This window comes from Schistocerca americana, chromosome X (genome assembly GCF_021461395.2).
Source record: "Schistocerca americana isolate TAMUIC-IGC-003095 chromosome X, iqSchAmer2.1, whole genome shotgun sequence".
In the NCBI taxonomy this organism is placed as follows: Eukaryota; Metazoa; Arthropoda; class Insecta; order Orthoptera; family Acrididae; genus Schistocerca; species Schistocerca americana.
Window position 1 is genome coordinate 799060486 of NC_060130.1, and position 23310 is coordinate 799083795.

The following is a 23310-nucleotide window of genomic DNA, read 5'->3' on the forward strand; positions in this document are numbered from 1 at the left end:
ACCCGTATGCGTTTCATCTGCATAGCGTCCGCCCTGATACCACCCACTCCGATCAGGGGCTCTCCTCACGGGCGCCACCCAGCCACAGCAACGGCCGTCTGGCACGGCAGCCATTGCCGGGAGTTCCGATGCTCCAGGATGACGAGCAACCACTCCAAGGCATGCATGAGGAGGTCACAGCTCAGGTATCAGAAGTGTGATCCCTGTGTGTTCAGGGGGCTCAACCAAAAGGGTACATAGCGACCCCACCACACGGGCTGGCTACCGTGCTGGCTATGCACCCTAGCATCAGACAACGACGTAAAAGAAAAGGTGGAATGTACTAGGAGGGCACACGTCGGAGACACTAGGTAAGGTGCTCTTCCCCAAATGGCTCACACTACGGAAGAGAAATTTTGGAATGGAGGTCAAACCCCAGAGGGGGACCAAGGAATGCCAAAAGGAGGAGATGATTACGCAACAAAGCCGGAGTGTAAAACCAACAGAACCAGGAGGATAGCGGGGGCCAACATAAGCAAGGACACCAATAGAGGGAGAGGAGAGGGCGAGGGGAAAGGGGTATGGAGGGGAAAGGAGGGGAAGGGAAAGGAAATGCAGCCCGGGAGAGAAAGAAGGCTGCAATGGCTCGGGGCCCCGTGCTCGCCACGCACGTATCCACGAAAGAGTTGTGGACCCCCTGGGGGGCGTCGACAACGAAGAACTGACTTCAGAGAGCAGAGGTGGCAAGGACACTATTGATTTTGTTCAAAATGAGAGCAGTGAGCCAGTCAATGATGATGGAGCTGAACAAGAAAGTATAGGTGATATTCCCAGTACACGTGAAATATTGGATAAAATAAATAAAGTGATTACATGGATAGAGTGACACAGTGAATCAAATCCAACTGAGTTCTTGCACCCGATGAGCCTATAATAATACAAACTAAAGAAACTGTGTGAAATGACCCGCCAAAGAAAGCTAGTGTGAAATGACCTGCCAAAGAAAGCTAACTAACTTCCTTAAAACAGTAGAATAATGATGTACTGCAACTTACGGGCAGTGTTGTAAATTATCATAGTGTATTGGAAAGTCTACTTTATATACCACACTGAAACTCATGTCATTGTTTGGTTGACGTTTAAATGAAGTTTTTCTAACTGCTGTACCATATTTGGTAAGTTTCTGAAATGTTTTACATCCCATGTTCTTTAAATTTAAATACAGTATAGTGCAGTATGTATAATATGGCATTGTGTGTTCTTCCTACCAGAGACACCTACAGAGTAAATAATGCCTTCTGGTCAACAGATCCAGAAAAGTAAAAGGGAAATCACTACAAATGTAATGGACATCAATTGGATTGTCAATAATAAAATAAGATGAGAGAACTAGTTAAGGCTGCACATGAGCGTCCCCAGGCAGTCTACATGCGAAGAGAGCGGGCCCTCCAACAACCGTGTCAGACACAGATAGCACCCACTCATTAACAGAGTACTAATCCTAAAACAGAAAGTAGGGAGTAGCAGAAACAGGCAAACCACCTAGAAACAATGAAATTAGAGGAAAGGAGGGATGACAGAGGCAGTAACAAAGGAGGTGGGGTCGAGGGTCCCCCTGACCCACAATGTAGCACGAGAGGCCCCTCAACCAGATCCACTCCGCCCCAATCCTGAAAATAGTATAAAACATTATATACGAGAATAAAACCACTGTCACAAAGAAAGCAGAGAACCAGTTCAATTTTCTGTGTTGTCCACCAACATGAGATGCACAGAAGTCAGGAGACTATACTTAGCATTGAGAGCCAGAAGGAGAGGGCATTCCACCAAGACATGAGCAACTGTCAGTAAAGCTCCATAACCACAATGTGGGAGTGGCTCACTACATAATATGAAACTATGGGTCAGTCTGGCATGACTGATGTGGAGGCAATGTACAACAGTGGATTCCTTCCAGGAGGAATGGAAGGATGAATGCCACGCAGCAGTAGCCCACCAGAAGGTGTTCAGTCTGAGTGAACAGAGAACTTAGTTGCCCCCACAAATCTGCACCTGGGACCATTGAAGCAAATGGGGAGGGGGCGGTTAATTGTGCCTCTAGCTAATAGGTCAGTCAGTTCATTCCCCTGGATACCCACTAGACTTGAGACCTGGAGAAAGACAACTGAGCAGCCAGTATGATTAAGTTCAGAGAGCAGATAGCATAGGCTGACAGGAGTAACACTGGTCAATGACCTGGAGACTGCTCAGTGAGCAACTACATATTGAAACACAGGGCAACAAATGGTACCCCCTGACCAGCAGGAGACAATAAAGCAAAACCAGTCTTATTCAGGGTTTTAGAGCTGTCAGTGTAAAAGATGGTAGCACCTTGATACACCTGCAAAAGTGAGAGAAGACACCAAAAGGCCATGGGGATGGCAAATTTTAGGACCTTGAATTAGACAGATTCTGATTTGTGGTCTGGGTACCAACCAAGGGGCTGCGAGGTGCATTCCAACTGGTAATCCTATCTGAGGGCAAGTGTCGGGGTCGATCCTCCTCCTCCTGCATAAAGATTATGATATATAGGATGATCAGGAAATTGGTGAATGGCAATTGCATAGGTAAGCACAAGCTGGTACCTTTGGAGCTGAAAAGGAAGGTTCCTGCTTCAGCATGGATACTGTCTAAGGGACAAGTCTGGAAGGCAACAGCGGTCAGACAAATAACATAGTGATGGAATGGGTTGAACAATTTCAAAGCTGGAAGTCCTGCCATGCAATAAACCTAGAAATCCACAGTCCACGCGGGATTGGACCACAGCCTGGTAGAGATGAAGAAAAGTAGCATGATCCACACCTGAAGAGGTGTGAGTAAGGAAGCAGAGATGTTAAGCTTTCACATGCAGTTAGTCTTTAGTTAGCAAATATAAGGCAGACAAGTCAGCTTCTTGTCAAACAGGAGTCCATTGATGGCAATGAGGAAGAGTGAGAGACTCAGCACTGAGCCTTGCAAGGCACCATTCTCTTGGATCCATGGATAGTTGAGTAACATATCAACTCTAACCAGGAAAAACCAGTGGGTTAAAAACTGACAAAAATTGGCAGGGAGGCTATAAAGCTCCAGTCACATAAGATAAGTAAAATGTGATGCTGCCTGGCGGTGCTGTATGTCTTTTGTACGTCAGAAAGGACTGCAATGAGGTGTTGGCATTTAGAAAAAGCCTGTCTGACTGCCTGTTTCCAGCCTAATTAGATGTTTGGTTGTGGACTGTCCCTCCTCGAAATCACACACATAGGAGGACAAAAGACTCAAAGATTTGAGAACCCTGCATAATCGGCAGTTAACTATCCATTCAAGTAGTTTGCAGAGCACGTTTGTGAGGCTAGTCAGTCAACTGCTGATGGATGTTGGGTTTTTGTCCAGCTAAAGGCTTGGTATTGATGATACTATCCCATCATTGTAAAGGGAAGACACCACTGAGCCAAACATGGTTGAAGACCCCAACGAGATGGTGGTGTTGAGTAACAGTCAGATGTATCATCTGTAACTTTTATTTGTCTATATCACTATATTATAAACTAATATACTGCTTTGAAATGTGCTAGTGTTCACATTCAGATCTAAAACAGACAGAAAAAAATTGTTCATAAAAATTCTATCTATTTACAATACGTACAATGGTGCCTTCCAGCAAATGCACACCTCTTTGTATCTTAAATAGCAGCATATCAAAACACACAGTAGTTTTATGATGTGATGTGTTACACTCTGTAGCGACATTTTATGGTATGTGCTTCGTCACTTCCCCTCTTTTCATATTGTACATGTTGTAAGTTATAAACTCACAATGTATACAAATGAAAGTTCTATTAAAAACTGAGATCACTGTTCCACATTCTCGAACAAGTCAAGTCTAACAAAGCTGCAACATCTGACTGCGAATGGAATCAGGGTCCAGGGCCATATCACAAGATGTGGTCAGAGACCGAACCAAGTCCCAGTTAGTGAATGTTTCATTATATAATTCACATGCCAATGGGCAACGGAGTGGGGGGATTACTTAAATTTATCACTTATGCATTGAGAAGGGAGCCATGTAAGAGGAGGTTACCAATGCCATCACAAAATGGGTCGCACGGTGTTCAGCTAGAGTCGATGTGTCAGTACAGACACCATTCTCAAATAAGAGAGCCATCAGAGCTGTGAATCTTTAGTGGCTCCAAAGGTTTCAAAGCTAGGCCCACACGAGATGAAGAGGTATACATTCCCAGGGAAGAGAAGTCACATTCGCAGTATACGTTCTAACAGCATTTCAATAGATAGCAAGACTTAGCACAAAGGTTGGCCCATGTATGATGTCACTCAAAATGTTGCAGGGTTCTTCAACAATCTTGAATAACTACAGGAATATCTTTGGTCCACCATGGTACTGGCCAGTGATCGAGAGGACCTGCAGACAGGGGGTGGGAGAAGAGTAGCTCCAGGGGCATGGCTGATCGCATCGGAGACGTCTTGCACAACTCCACCAGTACTATCTGACAGAGAGGGGGTGAACGTACCAGCAGAGACATACAACTGCAAGTTGGCTGTTTGACACATCCAACATGGAAGTCCGTCCATCTGGTGGTGGCAAGGAAGTGACAGGATCATCAGAAAGTGGTCTTTGTTACAAAGAACATAATGTACATCTACATCTACATTTATACTCCGCAAGCCACCCAAAGGCGTGTGGCGGAAGGCACTTTACGTGCCACTGTCATTACCTCCCTTTTCTGTTCCAGTCGCCTATGGTTCGCAGGAAGAATGACTGTCTGAAAGCCTCTGTGCGCGCTCGAATCTCCCTAATTTTACATTCGTGATCTCCTTGGGAGGTATAAGTAGGGGGAAGCAATATATTCGATACCTCATCCAGAAACGCACCCTCTCGAAACCTGGCGAGCAAGCTACACCGTGAAGCAGAGCGCCTCTCTTGCAGGGTCTGCCACTTGAGTTTGCTAAACATCTCCGTAACGCTATCACGGTTACCAAATAACCCTGTGACGAAACGCGCCGCTCTTCTTTGGATCTTCTCTATCTCCTCCGTCAACCCGATATGGTACGGATCCCACACTGATGAGCAATACTCAAGTATAGGTTGAACGAGTGTTTTGTAAGCCACCTCCTTTGTTGATGGACTACATTTTCTAAGGACTCTCCCAATGAATCTCAACCTGGTACCCGCCTTACCAACAATTAATTTTATATGATCATTCCACTTCAAATCGTTCCGCACGCATACTCCCAGACATTTTACAGAAGTAACTGCTACCAGTGTTTGTTCCGCTATCATATAATAATACAATAAAGGATCCTTCTTTCTATGTATTTGCAATACATTACATTTGTCTATGTTAAGGGTCAGTTGCCACTCCCTGCACCAAGTGCCTATCCGCTGCAGATCTTCCTGCATTTCGCTACAATTTTCTAATGCTCCAACTTCTCTTCTGTAAACTACAGCATCATCTGCTGAAAAGGTGCCACAGGCAGCACTGAAGTGGATAGGAGTACCATCATTGAAGAGGCATGCATCATGGGGGGCGGGGGGAGGGGGGGGGGGATGCATGCTGAAGTCCCCAGGTAGGAGAAGGGGGAGAGGGGAGAGGCATTGTTGGATTAAGGTGGTCAATTCAGTTTAAGTAAGCGGCCTGCATGGAGGTACATTAACACTGCAAATAGTAATGGCTGAGGTAATTTGCAACCACACCGCCATTGTTTCCAATGTGGTATGAAGGGAAATCCACTCACTGACAGCACCTGTGTGAACCAATGTACACACCCCCTCCAGATGCACTCTCGGGGTCAGCATGGATCCAACAGAACGCAGAACCCACGATAACAAAAGAGTGCTGGAGAATGGTCATTTCTTGCAAAGGAACATAAATTTCAGAATAGGAGGAAATAAGGTGTAATAGTTCCGGTAGGTGGTAGTAATATCCATTATGGTTCCACTGACTTACAGTGTCCAAGTTAGGCATGAAGGCACCAGGCAGACTGCTCACCAATGATGGAATCACATAATTGAGCACTGGTTGAGATTCTGGATACATGGGAAGATCTGGCACATCCAGGGTCACCCAAGTAGGCTTGTCCCAATTTTCCTCCTCCTCTTCTTCCTTCACAGACTTTGGTAGCTGAGATTCTTGCAAGGGCCTATTTGCAAAGAAAGTGGGGATGTGATGGATAAAGAGCGAGTAGCCCTGGGCCCACAAGCCACAGTTCCTTCACCCATCGGCTGGCATCTGGCCTTTGATCCGTGGCTTTCTGGGGAACAGGATCCTGAGGGGGGAGTCCTGTCAGAGGTAGGTGCCAGAGGAAGAAGTTGCTTCTCCTGTCAGGTGTGAGAAGTTTATCCATGAAGATGGTGCCACAGTGATCAAAAGACAGGAGAGTGGTGGGAGAACTGGATTGGAAAAAATTGAGGTAGTGGGTGTGATGGTTGAGACTTTTGCATAACTAGTCATCAAATTACCAGGATGTAGGTGTTCATATTTTTTTCTTGTATCAATATGTGACAGGTTGTCAATAGATTTATATTCCTGTATTTTCTGTTCTATCTAGAAGATTGGGGAAAACAGTAAACATGGAGGGTGGTGCCCTATGCGACTGAAACACAGAGTTGGTTGTTCACCAAGGCTAACTTCATTGAGTGTTCATCTGCAATTGTCACATTTTGGGTCTGCCATGCAGCGAGACGACATATGACCAAATTTAAGCATCGGGTGCACCTTAAAGATGATGGGATGTAAGGTTTCACATCATACCTGTACACCATGACTAAAACTTTCTGGGAGCACATTCCTTTCAAAAGCTTCAGGTTAAGGCACCTGTATCTGTTCAGACATCCTTGGGATCTTTTTGGATACATCAGGCAAAATGTATGCCTCTCTGCTCAAGATTAGCATGTAGCTCCTAGTTTGGAGCATAAGGTCTCTGTGGGAGATGATTCCTTTGACCGTATTCAGTTTTATGTGGGGGTAATGGTCACTGCATGTCACCAAGACCACCAATGCCTGAAGAACTGTAGAATGTGCACGGGAGAAAGCTTTGATCAATAGCGATCAACTGTGAATTTTTCCCAGAGACCCAAACTTCTCAAAATTTATCTTCAGTATGTTCCACAAAAATAACAGCTTTGTCGGAGTAAAAGTATCACCATCAGTTTGAGTACATACCAAGTAGTGTATAAATTGTTTCACTCTCTGTCATCTAGCTTGTCTCTCTTCTCAGTAGGATTGTAAGTGTCCACATAGAAACGTCTTGATCTACCTGATGACATGACTGGATCATAACAGTCATTGTTTTGGTGTAATTTGATGTGTTTCATGTGCGAAACATCCATCCCAATGATACTCCAATCAAGTGCTCTCCCCAGTCACCACCCAGTAGCAGCAAAGGCCATCCGGTGAGGCAGCTGTTGTCGGGAATACTGATGCCCCAGGGAGATGGGCACTTCCTCCTTGGCAAATGTGTCGAGCTAGCAGCTCAGCCATCAGCAGTGTGAACCCTGTATTGTCACGGGGCTCAACTGAAAGGGTACAAAATGATTTCACCTTGTCGGACTGGCTACCGCATTGGCTTTGAAGCGCAGATAAGAGCATACGAAAGTTTTGTGTGCAGATGATCTTCACCACTGCATGCAGTGGGGGCTATTTGAGGTGTCCTTCCCAAGTCGGTCCACAATACAGAAAAAATTTGGAAAATGAAGGTCAGACCCAGAAGTGGCCCAAACAATGCTTCAGTCAAAAGGTGATGTAATGTAAATGAATGTATATCCTGAGAAATGAAAATAGAACCTAGGGAACAGTCCGCCTGACATCAAATGGTGCTTCCTTGGCAGTACAAGAAGGTAGGATAGTCAGTAATAAGAGACTGCAGCACATGAAAAGTAGAAGGTGCTGCAATAATTTGAGGCCTTGTGCTTGCCACAAACATACTCGCAAATGAATTGGGAGTCCTCCGAGTGTGTGGACATTTGGAAAAGAATTGCATGCAACAGACCTTTGGTCACTCTTGTCCACAAGATTTGTACATTAAAGCAAGCAAAGAGCTCAACAGTAAACCTTGGAATATTGTTATGTGAATTATGCACAATGTACTGTTAACCCTAAATCTGATTAAGCATTATTTAAGGACTGCATGCAATGTGGGTTAGTGCGCTGTTCTGTGGTTGTTTTAACAACACAGAAATGTATCCTTTGGTTGATGTAACATTAAGCTTGAATCAGATTGTCTACATTACTTAACCTTTGAGTTATGTTCATCTATACTACTGGGCAGGGGCTGTGGCATGTGGGAATCTGGTATACAATGTGTGTGTGTGTGTGTGTGTGTGTGTGTGTGTGTGTGTGTGTGTGTGTGTGTATTTTTTCCATCCTCATCCAGAGAGCCCTCAGTTCTCACCAGTCAGGTGATATGGTGACATGATTTGATTGCATTAACTAGCAGTTAGGCTACGGTGCATTAACTATGTTACCTATGTCTTTTTCTTGTTCAAATGTGGATACTATAATGCTCTCTCATCACAGAGGGAAATCCCTTCCTGTCATATTCCATTAAAAATATCTTGAACATCTTTTTTGCCATTATTGCTAAGGTGATGTAGAATTTCATAATGTATTTTGTTGTGTCCTAGGAATGTATTCCAACACAAATCTAAAGTACTGTCTAGTTCCCGTTCATTACAAGGGTCACTGAAAGTTTCAAGGGATTGAGAGTGGAAGAATTAGGTTTTACATTGTGTCAAACATTTTGCAACAGTACGACTATAACTGCCGTACAAAAATATTTTTGCAAAGTAAGGTGCAAAATGTTCAGCAACATTCCAGGGATTTGTGATCGTAACTCTGTTAACAGAGATGTCAGGCATTACTTTGGGTAATATGATTGTAAATGCCCAGAACTTAGCCCACGCTTGGGAGGATGTGGAGTGTGCTCTCCAGGTGAGATGCATTACACCCAACATGCCTTCTTCCATTTTCTTATCAAAAATTAAGCCCCCACTCTGTTTATCGGTTGAATAAAATTAAATTGGCCACAGAATTATAGTGTTAGAGAACTCTTATACTGTCTCTAATGACCTCATCCAGTTCTTCTAACAATTATGGTATGGGTTTCAATCCAGACAGCTGAAGATAAAGGTACTGTTGCATCCACAACATGTGTGGTCACAACTGTAGCATGTTTTAAAACCATACTCTGCTTGCGTAAAGTACCCAATTAGGTCACCTAAGAGACTAGTGTGTTAGAACTTCATTAGTTCTTTGGTTCAGTAGGGATATTGTAACAGGAAAGTGACCACTACCAAAAGTGTCTCAATGAATGTTTCACTGGATTTTTCAGGGGAATCAGGGACTGCATACTGTGAGGTCTAAAGGAGATTAGGTACCACATGCAGCACGTTAAGTGGGGCTTGCTCACTGTAGGTGTCTGAGTGGATAAACATGCATACACTTCTGGTGCCTTCTCAGTACTGACTCAGGTTTTGTAATAAATATGATAATTTCTATTATTAGGGATATGATCATCCAAGTTCCTCAATTACTGTATTGCAACGCACACAGTAGATAAATTGTCACCAGTTGACGCAATAATGCAATGATTATAAAAACATTAAGGCGGAGAAAGTGAAAGCAGTGAAGATGTAGGAGTGTGTGGCTATATGTGTCTCAGATTTCTATTACTATGAGACTGGTGTAATATCTGTGCATTCAGTCAAGGAAAGGTTGGTGACAGACAGAATGTCCCGGTTTGGATTTGGTTCAGGTTTTTCTTTTCCTTTCACTTTCTTAATATTTTTGTTGTGTTTCAGTTACTATGGGAATTTTTAATTTTTTATTCCAGAAAGTAGCATGACTGAGACACTCTGTGGCTTGATGTTCATGACCCTTTAGTTCACTGGTATTTGTGAGGCCCCCAATCAGCTGTTGATTTGGGAGGAAAGCTTTTGGTTGTTTGTGTGCTCAAAGTTTATGCAATACTCTTCTACAATTTTATCATTTGCTTTGATGCCATTCTCTCCAATACAATGAACTCTCCCAAATGCATAATTCCACCAGGGCAGGAGCTACCTGACCTATTACACATTGACTGGAGTCGTTCTGCCCTGGACTGGACAGGCCACTATTCCTCAGTGTATATGGAGTGTTTGCAGTTCAGTTATCAGTGGTGTGATCTCTACCTTGTCAGGGGACTATGAATGAGAAGGTACTTCATGACACCTCCATGACATTAGATTTTTGATGCATAGGTAAGTCAGTTGGTTTAGATGTGTACAAGATATTCACACACAGAGGACATGTCGGATGGCAATTAAGATGGCCTTCCCCAGACAGCCTGCACTACTGTAAAATGTACAGAAGAAAATCTAATCATGGCTGTGTTGTCAACATGTGGGCATGTCTAAGTAAAAACTCTGTCTGAATGCCTTTTACAACAAGGTGGAGTAACTACACACCTACTCTGAACCCCGGCAGTCAGGAAAGATATGGGGTAGTCAGAGGATAGACTCGCTGCACAGAAGGGGAAGTAGACTAAATATTTGTGAAAACTGCATATACGTACCCTGGCTGACTGAATTCAGCATGTTGCAATCAAAGTCTGTAAGTGCTGTGGCGTGGAATTTGAAGGCCTGGTTATGTTTCTGGAGAACATATTTCTATGTGGTTTGTATTAGAGTACAAATTATCTGTTGTGACTGCACAGGACTAAAACAAGCAAACTACCAGGTAATCATACCCCCAAAATGTGCAATGGGCAAGATATTGGGCAAACATGCAGGTCAACTTGCAGACCGAGGAAGATATTAGTATCTACCATAATTTGAAGACGGCTTGCACATTCCTTTCCCTATGCAGCTGAAATATAGCATGTGGAGTTGCCTGAATGAGGGGAAATACACTGCTTTTGAGACTGCCCTCAACAAGTAGGAGCCAAGATTGTATGTTGCATCCTATAGTGTCTCAACCTACTGAAAAAATGTTGATGAACAAAGCCACTCAACAATTTTGGCTGCTATGGTGCCAAGTAAAATCTACATGGCAACTGAGGTAGGGCAGCTTGAAGAGCAAATTGTCCATAAAAACTATATTTTACCACCATGTACATCAGCGACTATGTATCCATTTTCATCAGGGTATTTCTGGTCAACAGAAGGAAAATACCTGCTTAATAGCATATTTGTCCACATTTGGAATGCAATACAGCAGCAACTCTGCGCAATGTGGATTCAACAAGTCCTTCACCACTGTAGCATGATCGGGTCTTGTGACATGAACAGTTACTCTGCTAGAACATGCTATCACTGCCATGGAAGACATCAAGCATGAAGTGGTGCAGGTGGTGCACAATAAAGTTCGTGCAGTCCACAGCTGTCGTGGTGCTTTGACTACTACCACAGGACCAATGGAAATCCAGGTTATTGTACCACATAGCATAATACTGCCCTACTCGCCTGTGTCCATACTGCAGTGCATGCTTCAAGCCACCATTCACCTAGCCATGAACCTGATGTAACAACCAATGTGATTCTTCCAGCTTAGTGACATGTTTCCACCGATCCATGATTCACCGCCGCAACCTTTACTGAAGCTGTTATGGAGTCATGTAAGGGTCGTCTGCTACAGAGTCCCATGCTTGTCATGGGCAGTGAGCAAGATGTTTTGGCTTAACAGTGTACAATGGCATGTGTGCTATCAACCCAATCTACAAAAGACTAGATCATGTCAATTGCAGACACGTTGACACCATTTTCTGTGCCTGAGCATCCAGAATCCCCCGGCCCCGAAACACACACACACAAAATTGTTTGCCCTGTTCAAATTCATTCATACAACATTAATCAACGTTGCTCAGATCACTTCTATACTTTGTCTGATGGTTCTTTTTTTCATCTGAGCTGGGAATAACATTAATCATCCTGATCACACAACTGAGGGCACTGCTAGGGCAATGAGTATACTATCTCTCTATGATTTACTTGCATATTACTGGTATACTGTTCAAGAGATTCTCTGAGTTTCAATTCTTTTGGTGCAGGTTTTCCTGGCAATGCAATTTTCACAAGCATTAGGGTAAAATGTGTGAAAATGAGTGTTCTGACCAACACAAGCACAGAAAAAAAAGGAAGGCAAGTATACTTTCATCTACCTCATTAGAGAGCGATTAATTCATTGCTTGTGTATACATAATGTTGATGAGAGAAAATTATGCAGCCCAGTTCTATAACAGGACCTATATATGGTGAATCACCTGCAACTTGATCCACAAATATTGCAGAAATGGGAAGTTCTATTGATGTGCAGTTTTCACAGGATGGATTGGCAGTCAAAGACTCGTACTGTTAGCCAATAAACAGATTGTAATAATACTTAGAAAATGTATTTTTCTGCTACCATAAACTTTTTGGATGGAACAATGCCTATAGACGTTAACACACTAAAAGTAGGGTAAATTAGAATGTTAGTGGTGTTTCTTGGAGGATTCTAGTGTGTGTCATTAACGACATATCATATTTTGTAGTTTCCCCATCGACACTTCTTTGTTCTGTTCAACCTGCATTGGTGCTAGGTACCAATTTTTTGTTTGCTTACAGTGTGCCTGAGTGTTCCCTGGGTGCACTGCAACTTGCTAGTCAGTTAGTGTGTGACAGTCCAAGCAGCAGGTTGTGAGTGGACAACTGTATTTACCAAAGCAGAAAAAGCTGACATGCTCACAGTGTATAGACAGAGTAGGAAGAACGCAGTTGTTCTTGTTCAGTGTATGTGTCAAGGTAGCCCAATATATGTCAACCGTCTCGGTAATTATTTACCAACCTCTTCAGCCAGTTATGAGAATTTGGTAGTGTAACAACACCCAGCCAATCTACTGGAAGGAAACAAGTGATAACAGAAGAGGGAGAAATTAATGTTCTTGCTGCTGTTGCAGATGATCTACACGTTAGCTCCTGTACAATCTCACGAGGAACTGGGATGAGGCAGGCAAGTGTCCAACACATTCTCCATCAACATGGGTTCCATCCCTATCACATCTCTCTTCATCAAGAGCTGCATGGAAATGATCATGAGAATCATGTGACTTCTAAAAATGGCTCTGAGCACTATGGGACTTAACTTCTGAGGTCATCAGTCCCCTAGAACTTAGAGCTACTTAAACCTAACTAACCTAAGGACACCACACACATCCATGCCCGAGGCAGGATTCGAACCTGCGACCGTAGTAGTCGCGCGGTCCCGGACTGAAGCGCCTAGAACCGCTCGGGCACCACGGCCGGCATATGTGACTTCTCTACATGAGCATTAAGACTGGGTACTCTACACGCATAATGTATCTTGTTTAGTGATGAAGCCACATTTACCAATCATGACCAGGTGAAGCACTTTAACATGCACTACTGGTCTGTTGACAATCCACATTGGCTTCGTTGGGAGGAATGTTAGCTACCATGGAGCGTAAACGTGTGGTGTGGGATAGTGAACCATCACATCATAGACCCATTTTTCACAGATGGAACACAGACTCTTAACAGACCATCTTCCATGTATGCTAGATGATGTTCCTCTGCAGGCTAGGATGAGACTGTGTACCGATATGACTACTGTCAAGCCCATTAGTCCACAAATACTACTGCACGTCTCCGCAAAGCACTGTTGCTTCTAGACAATGCCACTTGTCTTCCTAATGAAAATGAACTTCGAGATCAAGATATAAAGGCCATGTTTTTGCCTCCAAATGTCACATCCTTATGTCAGCCTATGGACCAAGGGACCTTAGAGACACTGAAGAGAAACTACCGCAGAAACTTGCTTTCCTCTTTAATTAATGCTATGGACAAGGGATAAGACATGTTAGAGCAGTTGCGCTGCATTAATTTGAAAGACGTAGCTTATGATGTGGCCCAATCTTGGGAGAGTGTTGGAGGCAAATATAACCGCAAAATCCTGGAAAATTTTGCTACGGGAAAAACAAGAAAATTCTCGAGATGATGAAAATCTCCAGCAGCAGACCGAACCAGAAAATACTACCCTGCTTTCATTGTTATGAAAATTTCCGGGATGTGTTTTCACCACAGAAGATGACATAAATGAATGGATTGTCCAAGATGAAGAATTTGAAGTGACAGATGAAGAAATAGTCAATATGGTAAACGAAAAAGAAGAAGGCGAAGAAGCAGATGTAGTGGAGGAAAGTGTACCCAAGATTTCTCACAACAAAGGACACAAGACCTTAGAAACTGCTTTAAAATATGTAGAGCAACTGGAGGAAACATCGTCTACCAAGGTTTTACTTTTTAAGAGACTACATGATTTAGCGGCAAAAAAAAAAAAAAAAAAAAAAAAAACGGCAAACAGCAAGCAAACAAAAGACAATTACTAACTTATTCACACAGCAAATATCTATTCAGTCTAATTTGAATTGTATTGTATTAAACGTTTAACTCATTTAGCCTACTTTAGTTTAATTTTTGTGTTTTTTTGTATTGTTTTCTGTGTTATCTGACCTTTCCGCTTATGCAACCTTGCAGCAGCCGGTTCAGGTCAGATAATCGAGAATCTACTGTAGTATGCATATCATGTCAGAAATTTGCAAATCAGACTGTAAAATCAAACCAATATGGGATATTGTTAAAACAGACAGGGGAAGAAGCTTTAGAAAGAGGTGCTTTTCCACTACCAAATAGAATGGGAGCATTATAAAAGATTGTTCAAGTGTAGCAGGTATTTTTAATAATTTATTTTTAAAAGTAATTGAGAAAATTGTTTCATGAAGTCCAAATGCGAAAGAAAAAAAAGTACACTGAAGAATCCACATAGAGGAGATTTAGTGATATGAAAATTCGTCATACATCTCCCGTCTGACGTAAGGATGATGATCATTAACCTAAAAGTGAAAGTTCACACAGAGTTGATGAAACCTCCAATAAGCACTAAACATTATGGCCCTATAACTTGTTCTCAGTCACATGTGTAAACCATCATGGGTTCAGGATAGATTACCACACACATTAAAATATGCCATTGTTGGCCTCTCTATAAGAAAGGCAATTCCTCAATTTTCCTCATCATTTTCATCAATTTTTGTGAAGGTAATGTACTTGGGGGTTGTCAGTCACTTGAGTAGAAATAGGATACTTAGTCAAAGTTCGGATTTCAAAACGGCTGCTCTATTTGAAAGCAGTTTCCACCTTCAATGAGCAAATACTATTTTTTTCTTTTTTTTTTTTTTCAAATGATAAAATAGTATCAGTTGGGAGCCTCTGTGTCTTATCATAGGTATCTGATAGCGCCAATAACAATATTCTATCAGAGAAATTGAGATTTTGTGGGATACATGATTCACTACAAACACAACTTAGTTCATATTTAAGAAACAGTGAGCGAAAAGCTACATTAAGATGTTTGAGTAATACAAACAGGCACAGCATGTCATCTTCATGTGGAGAAATCACAAGAGGCTTTCCACATAGTTCAATCATGGGCCCATTAATATTCTTGCTTTATAGTAATGATTTACAATTTCATAGGAATAAGGAGTCAGAATTAGTTCTTTGTAAAACTACAGCTCATCCAGATTTGTACTGTTAAAACATTATAAATGGACCACCTACTGTCAATGCTGTTTACAAAAAAGGGCACAACTTCTACATTTTTGGGTGTGTATACTGATGAAAACAAATTGAAAAACCATATAGCAGACCCCCTAAAACATTTTGATTCAGCTGTTATCGTAAGAATAATTGCCAACTTTGGAGACACATAAATCAAGTTAACATATTTAGCATATTTTCATTCACTAACATAACAGGGGATAATGTTCTGCTGTAACTCCTCACTTACACAAACAGTAATTATAACACAAGTACATCTCACAAGCATTTGTTCAAACAACTGAGAATATTAACCACAGCCTGACAGTACACTCATCGACTCACGGAATCTGTTGTCAACTCTGCAACACACTTTGAAAGTAATATGACAGATTCACCAACACTATACTACAAAGGAAGATGGTAGAAGGATTCTTGAATAAAACTAATTAGTCCACTACAAACCTTTAATAGACCTGCACACACACACACACACACACACACACACACACACACACACACACACACATTGTCTCTGCTATCTTTTGTTCAACACACATGTTCTACATGATAACATTATTCATGAATACAGTCTATAACACAGAATTAACTAACACATTTAAAATACATAAACTTACGTTTATAGTCTTTCGCTGGTATCAGCTGGTCACGAACATAATCAATAACAACAAAAAATGGTTCTTCAGCATTGTTGTCAGATTCTGTTCTAAGAAACTTAGTAATTCGACCCACCATTGCACGAACATTTCTTTTGTGAGTTTCAGCATGTGCTTTGTAAACTGACAGCAGCTTAAAGATAATATAAATCACCACCACACCTGTAATTACCAGACACACATTTTTGAAACAAACAAAATTATTCAATTACACTAATACGTACTAAAATTTTTAATTGTGAGATTTTTATCTATTAGAATGATGAGATAATGTCTTGGCTTGGCACAGAGATGGTATGAACATTAAATTAAATTAAATTTCATTCTTGTTATGCAAGTACATGCTACGCACTAACCTAAGTACAGTATCAACAGTATGCAGAAGAGTTTAACTCAGAAGGTTTTTTAAAGTAGTTCTGTATGTATGTATGTATGTATGAATTTTGAATATGTTAATGATGTAATTCCCCGAATTCCACTCACTGGCTTTCACTGAATTTAATTTAGTTGAGTGAGTTTCGTTGCAATGGATGAACTGCAAAGCATGTCACCACAAAATTGTTTGTTGGAGATCATTTACTATCCCCAAAAATTCCTCAAAAGTTGTTGAATGTATCTACAAAATTAGTTACCTTATTTCCCGTATTTAACAAATAGGTACATGAATTCAAATATTACTGCACTTTACTGGAGATAATTCATCTGCTCCTGCTTCTTAAACTCCTAGTATATCCACCCTATTTGATGCATCAGTAAGTGAACACACACACACACACACACACACACACACACACACACACACAGTATGCCACAGGCAGACTGTGACATTTTCTCCTTGGCTGTACAACCAAAAATTCAATAATAATCCTTCGGCTTCCAGAAATAAAAATCATTAAGAAACATTTCCTCAAAGTTAACTGAGCAGGTGAAGGAAGAAGACAAAGTAGATGGAGAAGGGAGGAGTTAACAGAGCAGTGGTGGAAGTAACAATAGGTAGCTCATACACCAAGAGTGTCACACACATACTAAAAAACAGTTGCCTTTACCTGGAAAACCTGAAATTCAGGTTTCTCCATGTTGGTGTTGGGTCAACAATTGTATTAAAAATTACGGATCACTGCAAAGATGGATCCTAGCTTCCAATAAGCATAACCAGTGGTGGGTCCTGTGTAAGAGCACATGAACACCCTAACTTTCAACATCTTGCGGATTTGTTGGTTATTTTTCTTTGCATACTGTTAATTGCAACATAGATGTTGCAGCTGAAAGAAACAGCACTTGAATCTACCGTGCTACTCTAGGCTCCGTAAAACTTCGTATCGGGGTCAGGAGCATACTTTCAGTTGTGCATATTTTAAGGAGCTTTTGTGCATACGCAGCTCACATGACCCAATTGCCTTACAGGCCAAATACATATGGATTTGATAATGTGCACAGCTAACCTCGTCACTCAACTAGAAGTTTACATCAGTGTCACCAGGTGGTAGCACACTGCGGCAGACTTTTACCCTGTTTTGCTCGGCATAAATCCTGCTAGATGATAGCACAGTCCTCAGATATGCTAATTCACTCACTATATAGTAAAATTAGATCAAACGACTGTATATGCTAAAGTTGTACTGACAGTAAACCTATTTTGTCAGTTTCTGAATGAGTTATAGTATATTAACTTATGAATTTTGTCATACAGTAATCTATTTGAGGTGCTGAGAATCATAAGAGCCTAACGCACATCACCGTCGATTGTGAGACTGTAGCATTTATTCATGCTTCTGAAATCTATTGATCTTATGATGAGCAGATTTATCTGTGCTGTAGGCCCACACCGTACATATAAAATTTCATGAAAAGTTGTATCACTGGTTTCTCTGATATTCACTTAAATGTGGGATTGGCAGCAGTGCCTCATTAGTATTTTAGTCAAGTGACCATGTTGATAGACATTACTACTTAAGTTTAACCATTTCCACAATGATTGGTTGCTTACTGTGCAGGAATTGGCTTTCATGCACAGTGCATACATGAACTATGTTTAATCTATTTTAAATGCTAACAGAAAAATAAAGTTTTGAGAAAGGGTTGTGTGTTGTGCTTGGGTAGTTCAGACAGTAGACTACTTGCTCGCAAAAGGCGAAGTTCCTGAGTTCGAGTCTTGGTCCAGCACACAGCTTTAATCTGCCATGAAGTTTCATATCAGTGCACACTTCACTGCAGAGTGAAAATTTCATTCTGGGAACAGAAAGGTAAATTACCACAAAAAGTAAGTCACAAAGAAACTGTGGCCTCTGAAACACAGATCCTTTGATTGAGAGAGTGACAACATCAAATAAGTGCGACTAAAAGCGAACATTTAACAAGGAAGTGTGCAGTTAGCAAAAGTTATCATGTGGGTGCAGCGTAAGAATATTTGATTTTCGGCCCAGAGGTAAATTCGTGAACTAATACATCTGTTACAAATATTGTACATCCGTCTGAAAAAATGGAAAAGCACGAAAACCCCCAATTACACAAAAATGCGAAATGGAGAGTTGCGAAATGTTACACACCATCTCTTTATTGCCCTAAACTATACTTAATTATGTACGAAACAACAAAATTCCACAAAAACAATTCTTTAGTTGTCAGATAAACTATGCATATTATTTTTTACTATTATTATTACTGTTGCTATTACAACTGGCAGTGGCTGTAGTTATATAAACTTGTTGATAACCGTAACTGTTACGCCACAGAAGCTATTAATTTCACACTCTCAAATTTATCTGAATCTAGAAATTTTTGAAAACCAGAATGTATACTCACGAGTTGCCACTGAGCATAACTCTGAGCTGCTAATGCAAATGACAGACAAAGAGCCTCTTTTAGTTATGGGAGAAAACAGGGAACTGTGTTTCAGATAGGTATTTTGGAAAACAAGGAAATATTAATATGTGAAGCATCAAACAGCCTCACAGCAGCAAATGCACATGCAAGTGAGAGATCTGCAAGAGGTTTGGTTACATTACCTACAGCCTACAACTGAATAATTCTCTCCCATTGTCCCATTCAAAATTAACGAAACTGCAACTTTTTATAACTTCCAATAGAATTTCCATGTCTTGTTCCCACATACTGAGTAATGGATTTAGTGAGGCATGTAGTGCTCCTTTAGGTCAGGCCAATTCACAGCAGCCACTAAACTATACTTTTATGACAATAGCGACAGGGTGGGGTGGTTAATTAACCACCTGTTTCACTGCTGATATCACTTAATACACGTTCAGAAAAGGCTATAAACTATGAAGTACTATAAACACTGAGAAAAATATACACAGCAGATCATAAAAGAACATTGTTGTTTAGTGAAGTCATTGTAGATGGAGGTACAGCTCACGAGACACAAGGCAATCAGATTTTTAATTTTTTAATGGTACCTGTAGTTAAAAACTCAAATATCATTCACACAAAGCATTTAAACATGGCTCCCAAAATTGTTGAGTAAACTGATTTCAAATTTTTAAGAATGTCTATAGTACCCTACAGCAAGGTTGTCTTTTAGATGGTACCTGTAGCTCTGTGGCAGAATTCTCACCTATAATGTGGGTGGTAAATCTTCAATTCATGATTGTTGTAAGATTTTACACAAAGTTGCATGTTCCACGAGCATTTCCATGAGGCGTAAAACACATGAGAATTAAGAAAATTAATTTCTAATGTTTTTTATTATAATAGCATCATTAACAATCTTTTATAAAATATCAATATCTAAGAATTTATACTTCCAATGAAAATTGAATTTCTTGTGTGATATGTAATTATAAATAAGAAGACTTACATTTTCTATAAAAATGACAATTAGATCAACCTTACAGAATGAGACTTTTACTCCGCAGCGGAGTGTGCGCTGATATGAAACTTCCTTGCAGATTAAAATTGTGTGCCGGATTAAGACTCTAACACTTCTAAGGCCCCAATTTCAAGTTTCAGTCAAGCACACAGTTTCAATCTGCCAGAAGTTGCTTAGATATGTGTTACATTAGCATATATTTGATAAATTTTATGTTTAAATGACATAGGTATTCAAACTAAATAGAAAACAGGGGGCAGGGGGAGGGGGGGAGGGGGGAGTAGAAAGAGGGTAAAATGGAAAAAATAACAACTGAAAGGAGACTCAAACCAACCTCTTGTACTATCAATTTTTTTCCAGCTTATGTATTTTATGTTTCACAGAAATGTTAGTAGAACTAGCACCTCTGTTTAAAAATTTGCATTGGCCATGAATCGAATCCAGGACCCATAATGGCAGATGAACATTACACCACAGAGCCATGCTGCCTGTTGAGAAAAACTGACCTAATTTTAGTGTATTAAAGATGGTCAGAAAACTTCAAAGTCGATTTTCTCAAGAATTTTTCAGAGTTGCAACATTTGTTCTGTTGAAATTGCTTCTATCTTTTCCTTTTACCTCTTGAAAATAATGAATTTTTTAAATATTAAATTACAAGAAAAATGCAAAGTGAGAAAATATTATGATTATTATTCCCACAATGGTCCAATGGTCTCAAGTTGAAAATTTGAGGATAGTTATTTCTGTAAATAAGAAATATCATTCTACTATCTGATGAAATAGAACAAACACTTTTTCCAATTCTGTTCCAAACAATTATTTTCCATCCATGACAGAGGTTTTTAGCTTATGTTGAACCAAGATAACTTACATAAGATGACAAGCAAAAGAAACACATCAGTTTTTATACTTTCAACTCAGCATTGTTCAAAAACTAAAAGTGTATTGAAAATACGGTAGAGTCCCACTACTCCGAACTCCACTATTCTGAAAATCCACCTATTCCAAACAGAGTTCAGCAAAATTCCAATTTTTTAAATTTAAAAACAGGAGAAATTAAAAAGATGTCTGAGAAAAATGTACGTTTATTATTATACAAGGAAGTTAAATAGAGACATACATAGAGCCTAAGCATGATGAAAACATCTGAAACCATATTGAAATGAAGGTGGTTACTTACAATAAAGTACATACAGTAAATGTCAGCTCCATTTATACAATCTGTACAATCATTTTTAATCGCTGATAAACACAAAAAATAATCAATTTACACACACTGAAGAAGTAAGTATTTTTTCCTGACGAAGAGCACTGAATCAACTTGAACACGCAATGTTCCACCATTGCCACATAAACATAACATCACTTGGTATTGATGAAACATGCTGTTTAACATAGCATAAGGTGAGTAAAGAGCATTTGTCACATCCGTGTGTGATATGAGTTCAGTTTGAGCATTCACCTCCCCCTTGCTTTCCACCTCTGAGCTGACGAACCTTGCAGCATTGCTACGGTGCTCCTCATGGCCATTGTCATCAACAGCAGTCTTCTTCTCAACACAGCTTTCTTCTTCATCTTAATAGCCAAGGATTTTCTTGACTAGTGGAAGGTCACAGTCTTTCACTGGCATAAAAGTTGTTTCAACAAATTCCTATGTAGGCCAGATATTTTTCCATGATCATAGTAATGCACATTTAGTGGTGTTATCCCATGCTTCAGACAACCAGTAAATCACATCTTTTATTGTAATTTTCTTACGCTTTTGTACGATTGTGACTGCATTTTCATCTTCGTCAAGTAAGGTGCAAAGCAGCATTTTCCTGTAATTTTGTTTAATGACCTGCAACACACCTTTGTCCTTAGGCTCAAGAACTGAGGCTACGTTTGGTGGCAGAGAAACTGCTTCAATGTCTCCACAGGCAAGTTTCATTTCTTCTGGGTGGGACATAGTGTTGTGTATAAAAAGCGGAGCGTGATTAGGCAATCCATTTTCTTTATTGAACACAGACACCTTAGGGACAAATTGGGTGCTCAAACCATTTCTTGAGCAAGTCACACTCCAGCCAAGCATTTTCTTGATTCTTATATACTACTGGCCATTAAAATTGCTACACCAAGAAGAAATGCAGATGATAAACGGGTATTCATTGGACAAATATAGTATGAACTGACATACGATTACATTTTCATGCAATTTGGGTGCATAGATCCTGAGAAATCAGTACCCAGAACAACCACCTCTGGCCATAATAACTGCCTTGATACACCTGGGCATTGAGTCAAACAGAGCTTGGATGGCGTGTACAGGTACAGCTGCCCAAGCAGCTTCAACACAATACCACAGTTCATCACGAGTAGTGACTGGCATATTGTGACAAGACAGTTGCTCGGCCACCATTGACCAGACGTTTTCAATTGGTGAGAGATCTGGAGAATGTGCTGGCCAGGGCAGCAGTCGAACATTTTCTGTATCCAGAAAGGCCCGTACAGGACCTGCAACATGCGGTTGTGCACTAGCGTGCTGAAATGTAGGGTTTTGTAGGGATCGAATGAAGGGTAGAGCCACGGATCGTAACACATCTGAAATGTAACGTCCACTGTTCAAAGTGCCGTCAATGCAAACAAGAGGCGACAGAGACGTGTAACCAATGGCACCCCATACCATCATGCCGGATGGTACGCCAGTATGGCGATGACAAATACACGCTTCCAATGTGCGTTCACCGCGATGTCGCCAAACATGGATGCGACCATTATGATGCTGTAAACAGAACCTGGATTCATCCGAAAAAATGACGTTTTGCCATTTGTGCACCCAGGTTCATCGTTGAGTACACCATCGCAGGCGCTCCTGTCTGTGCTGCAGCGTCAAGGGTAACTGCAGCCATAGTCTCCGAGCTGCCGAGCTGATAGTCCATGCTGCTGCAAACGTCATCGAACTGTTTGTGCAGGTGGTTGTTGTCTTGCAAACGCCCCCATCTGTTGACTCGGGGATCGAGACATGGCTGCACGATCTGTTACAGCCATGCGAATAAGATGCCTGCCATCTCGACTGCTACTGATACGAGGCCGTTGGGATCCAGCACGGCATTCCGTATTACCCTCCTGAACCCACTGATTCCATATTCTGCTAAGAGTCATTGGATATTGACCAATGCGAGGAGCAATGTCGCGATACGATAAACCGCAATCGCGATAGGCTACACTCCGACCTTTATCAAAGT

The 23310-nt window shown here is 40.9% G+C and overlaps 1 protein-coding gene across 4 annotated transcripts in view; it reads right to left on the reverse strand.

Moving 5' to 3' along the window:
• Positions 1-23310, reverse strand: part of LOC124555648 (inner nuclear membrane protein Man1) — a 337416-nt gene that overhangs the window by 99894 nt on the left and 214212 nt on the right. For all 4 annotated transcript variants that reach the window (XR_006968574.1, XR_006968575.1, XM_047129632.1 and 1 more), the window contains exon 7: positions 16222-16422. Coding sequence is in view for 2 of the 4 variants with exons in the window: in XM_047129632.1 (XP_046985588.1) it covers positions 16222-16422 (201 nt within the window). In the remaining 2 variants the exon portion in view is untranslated. The remainder of the gene's footprint in view (positions 1-16221; positions 16423-23310) is intronic.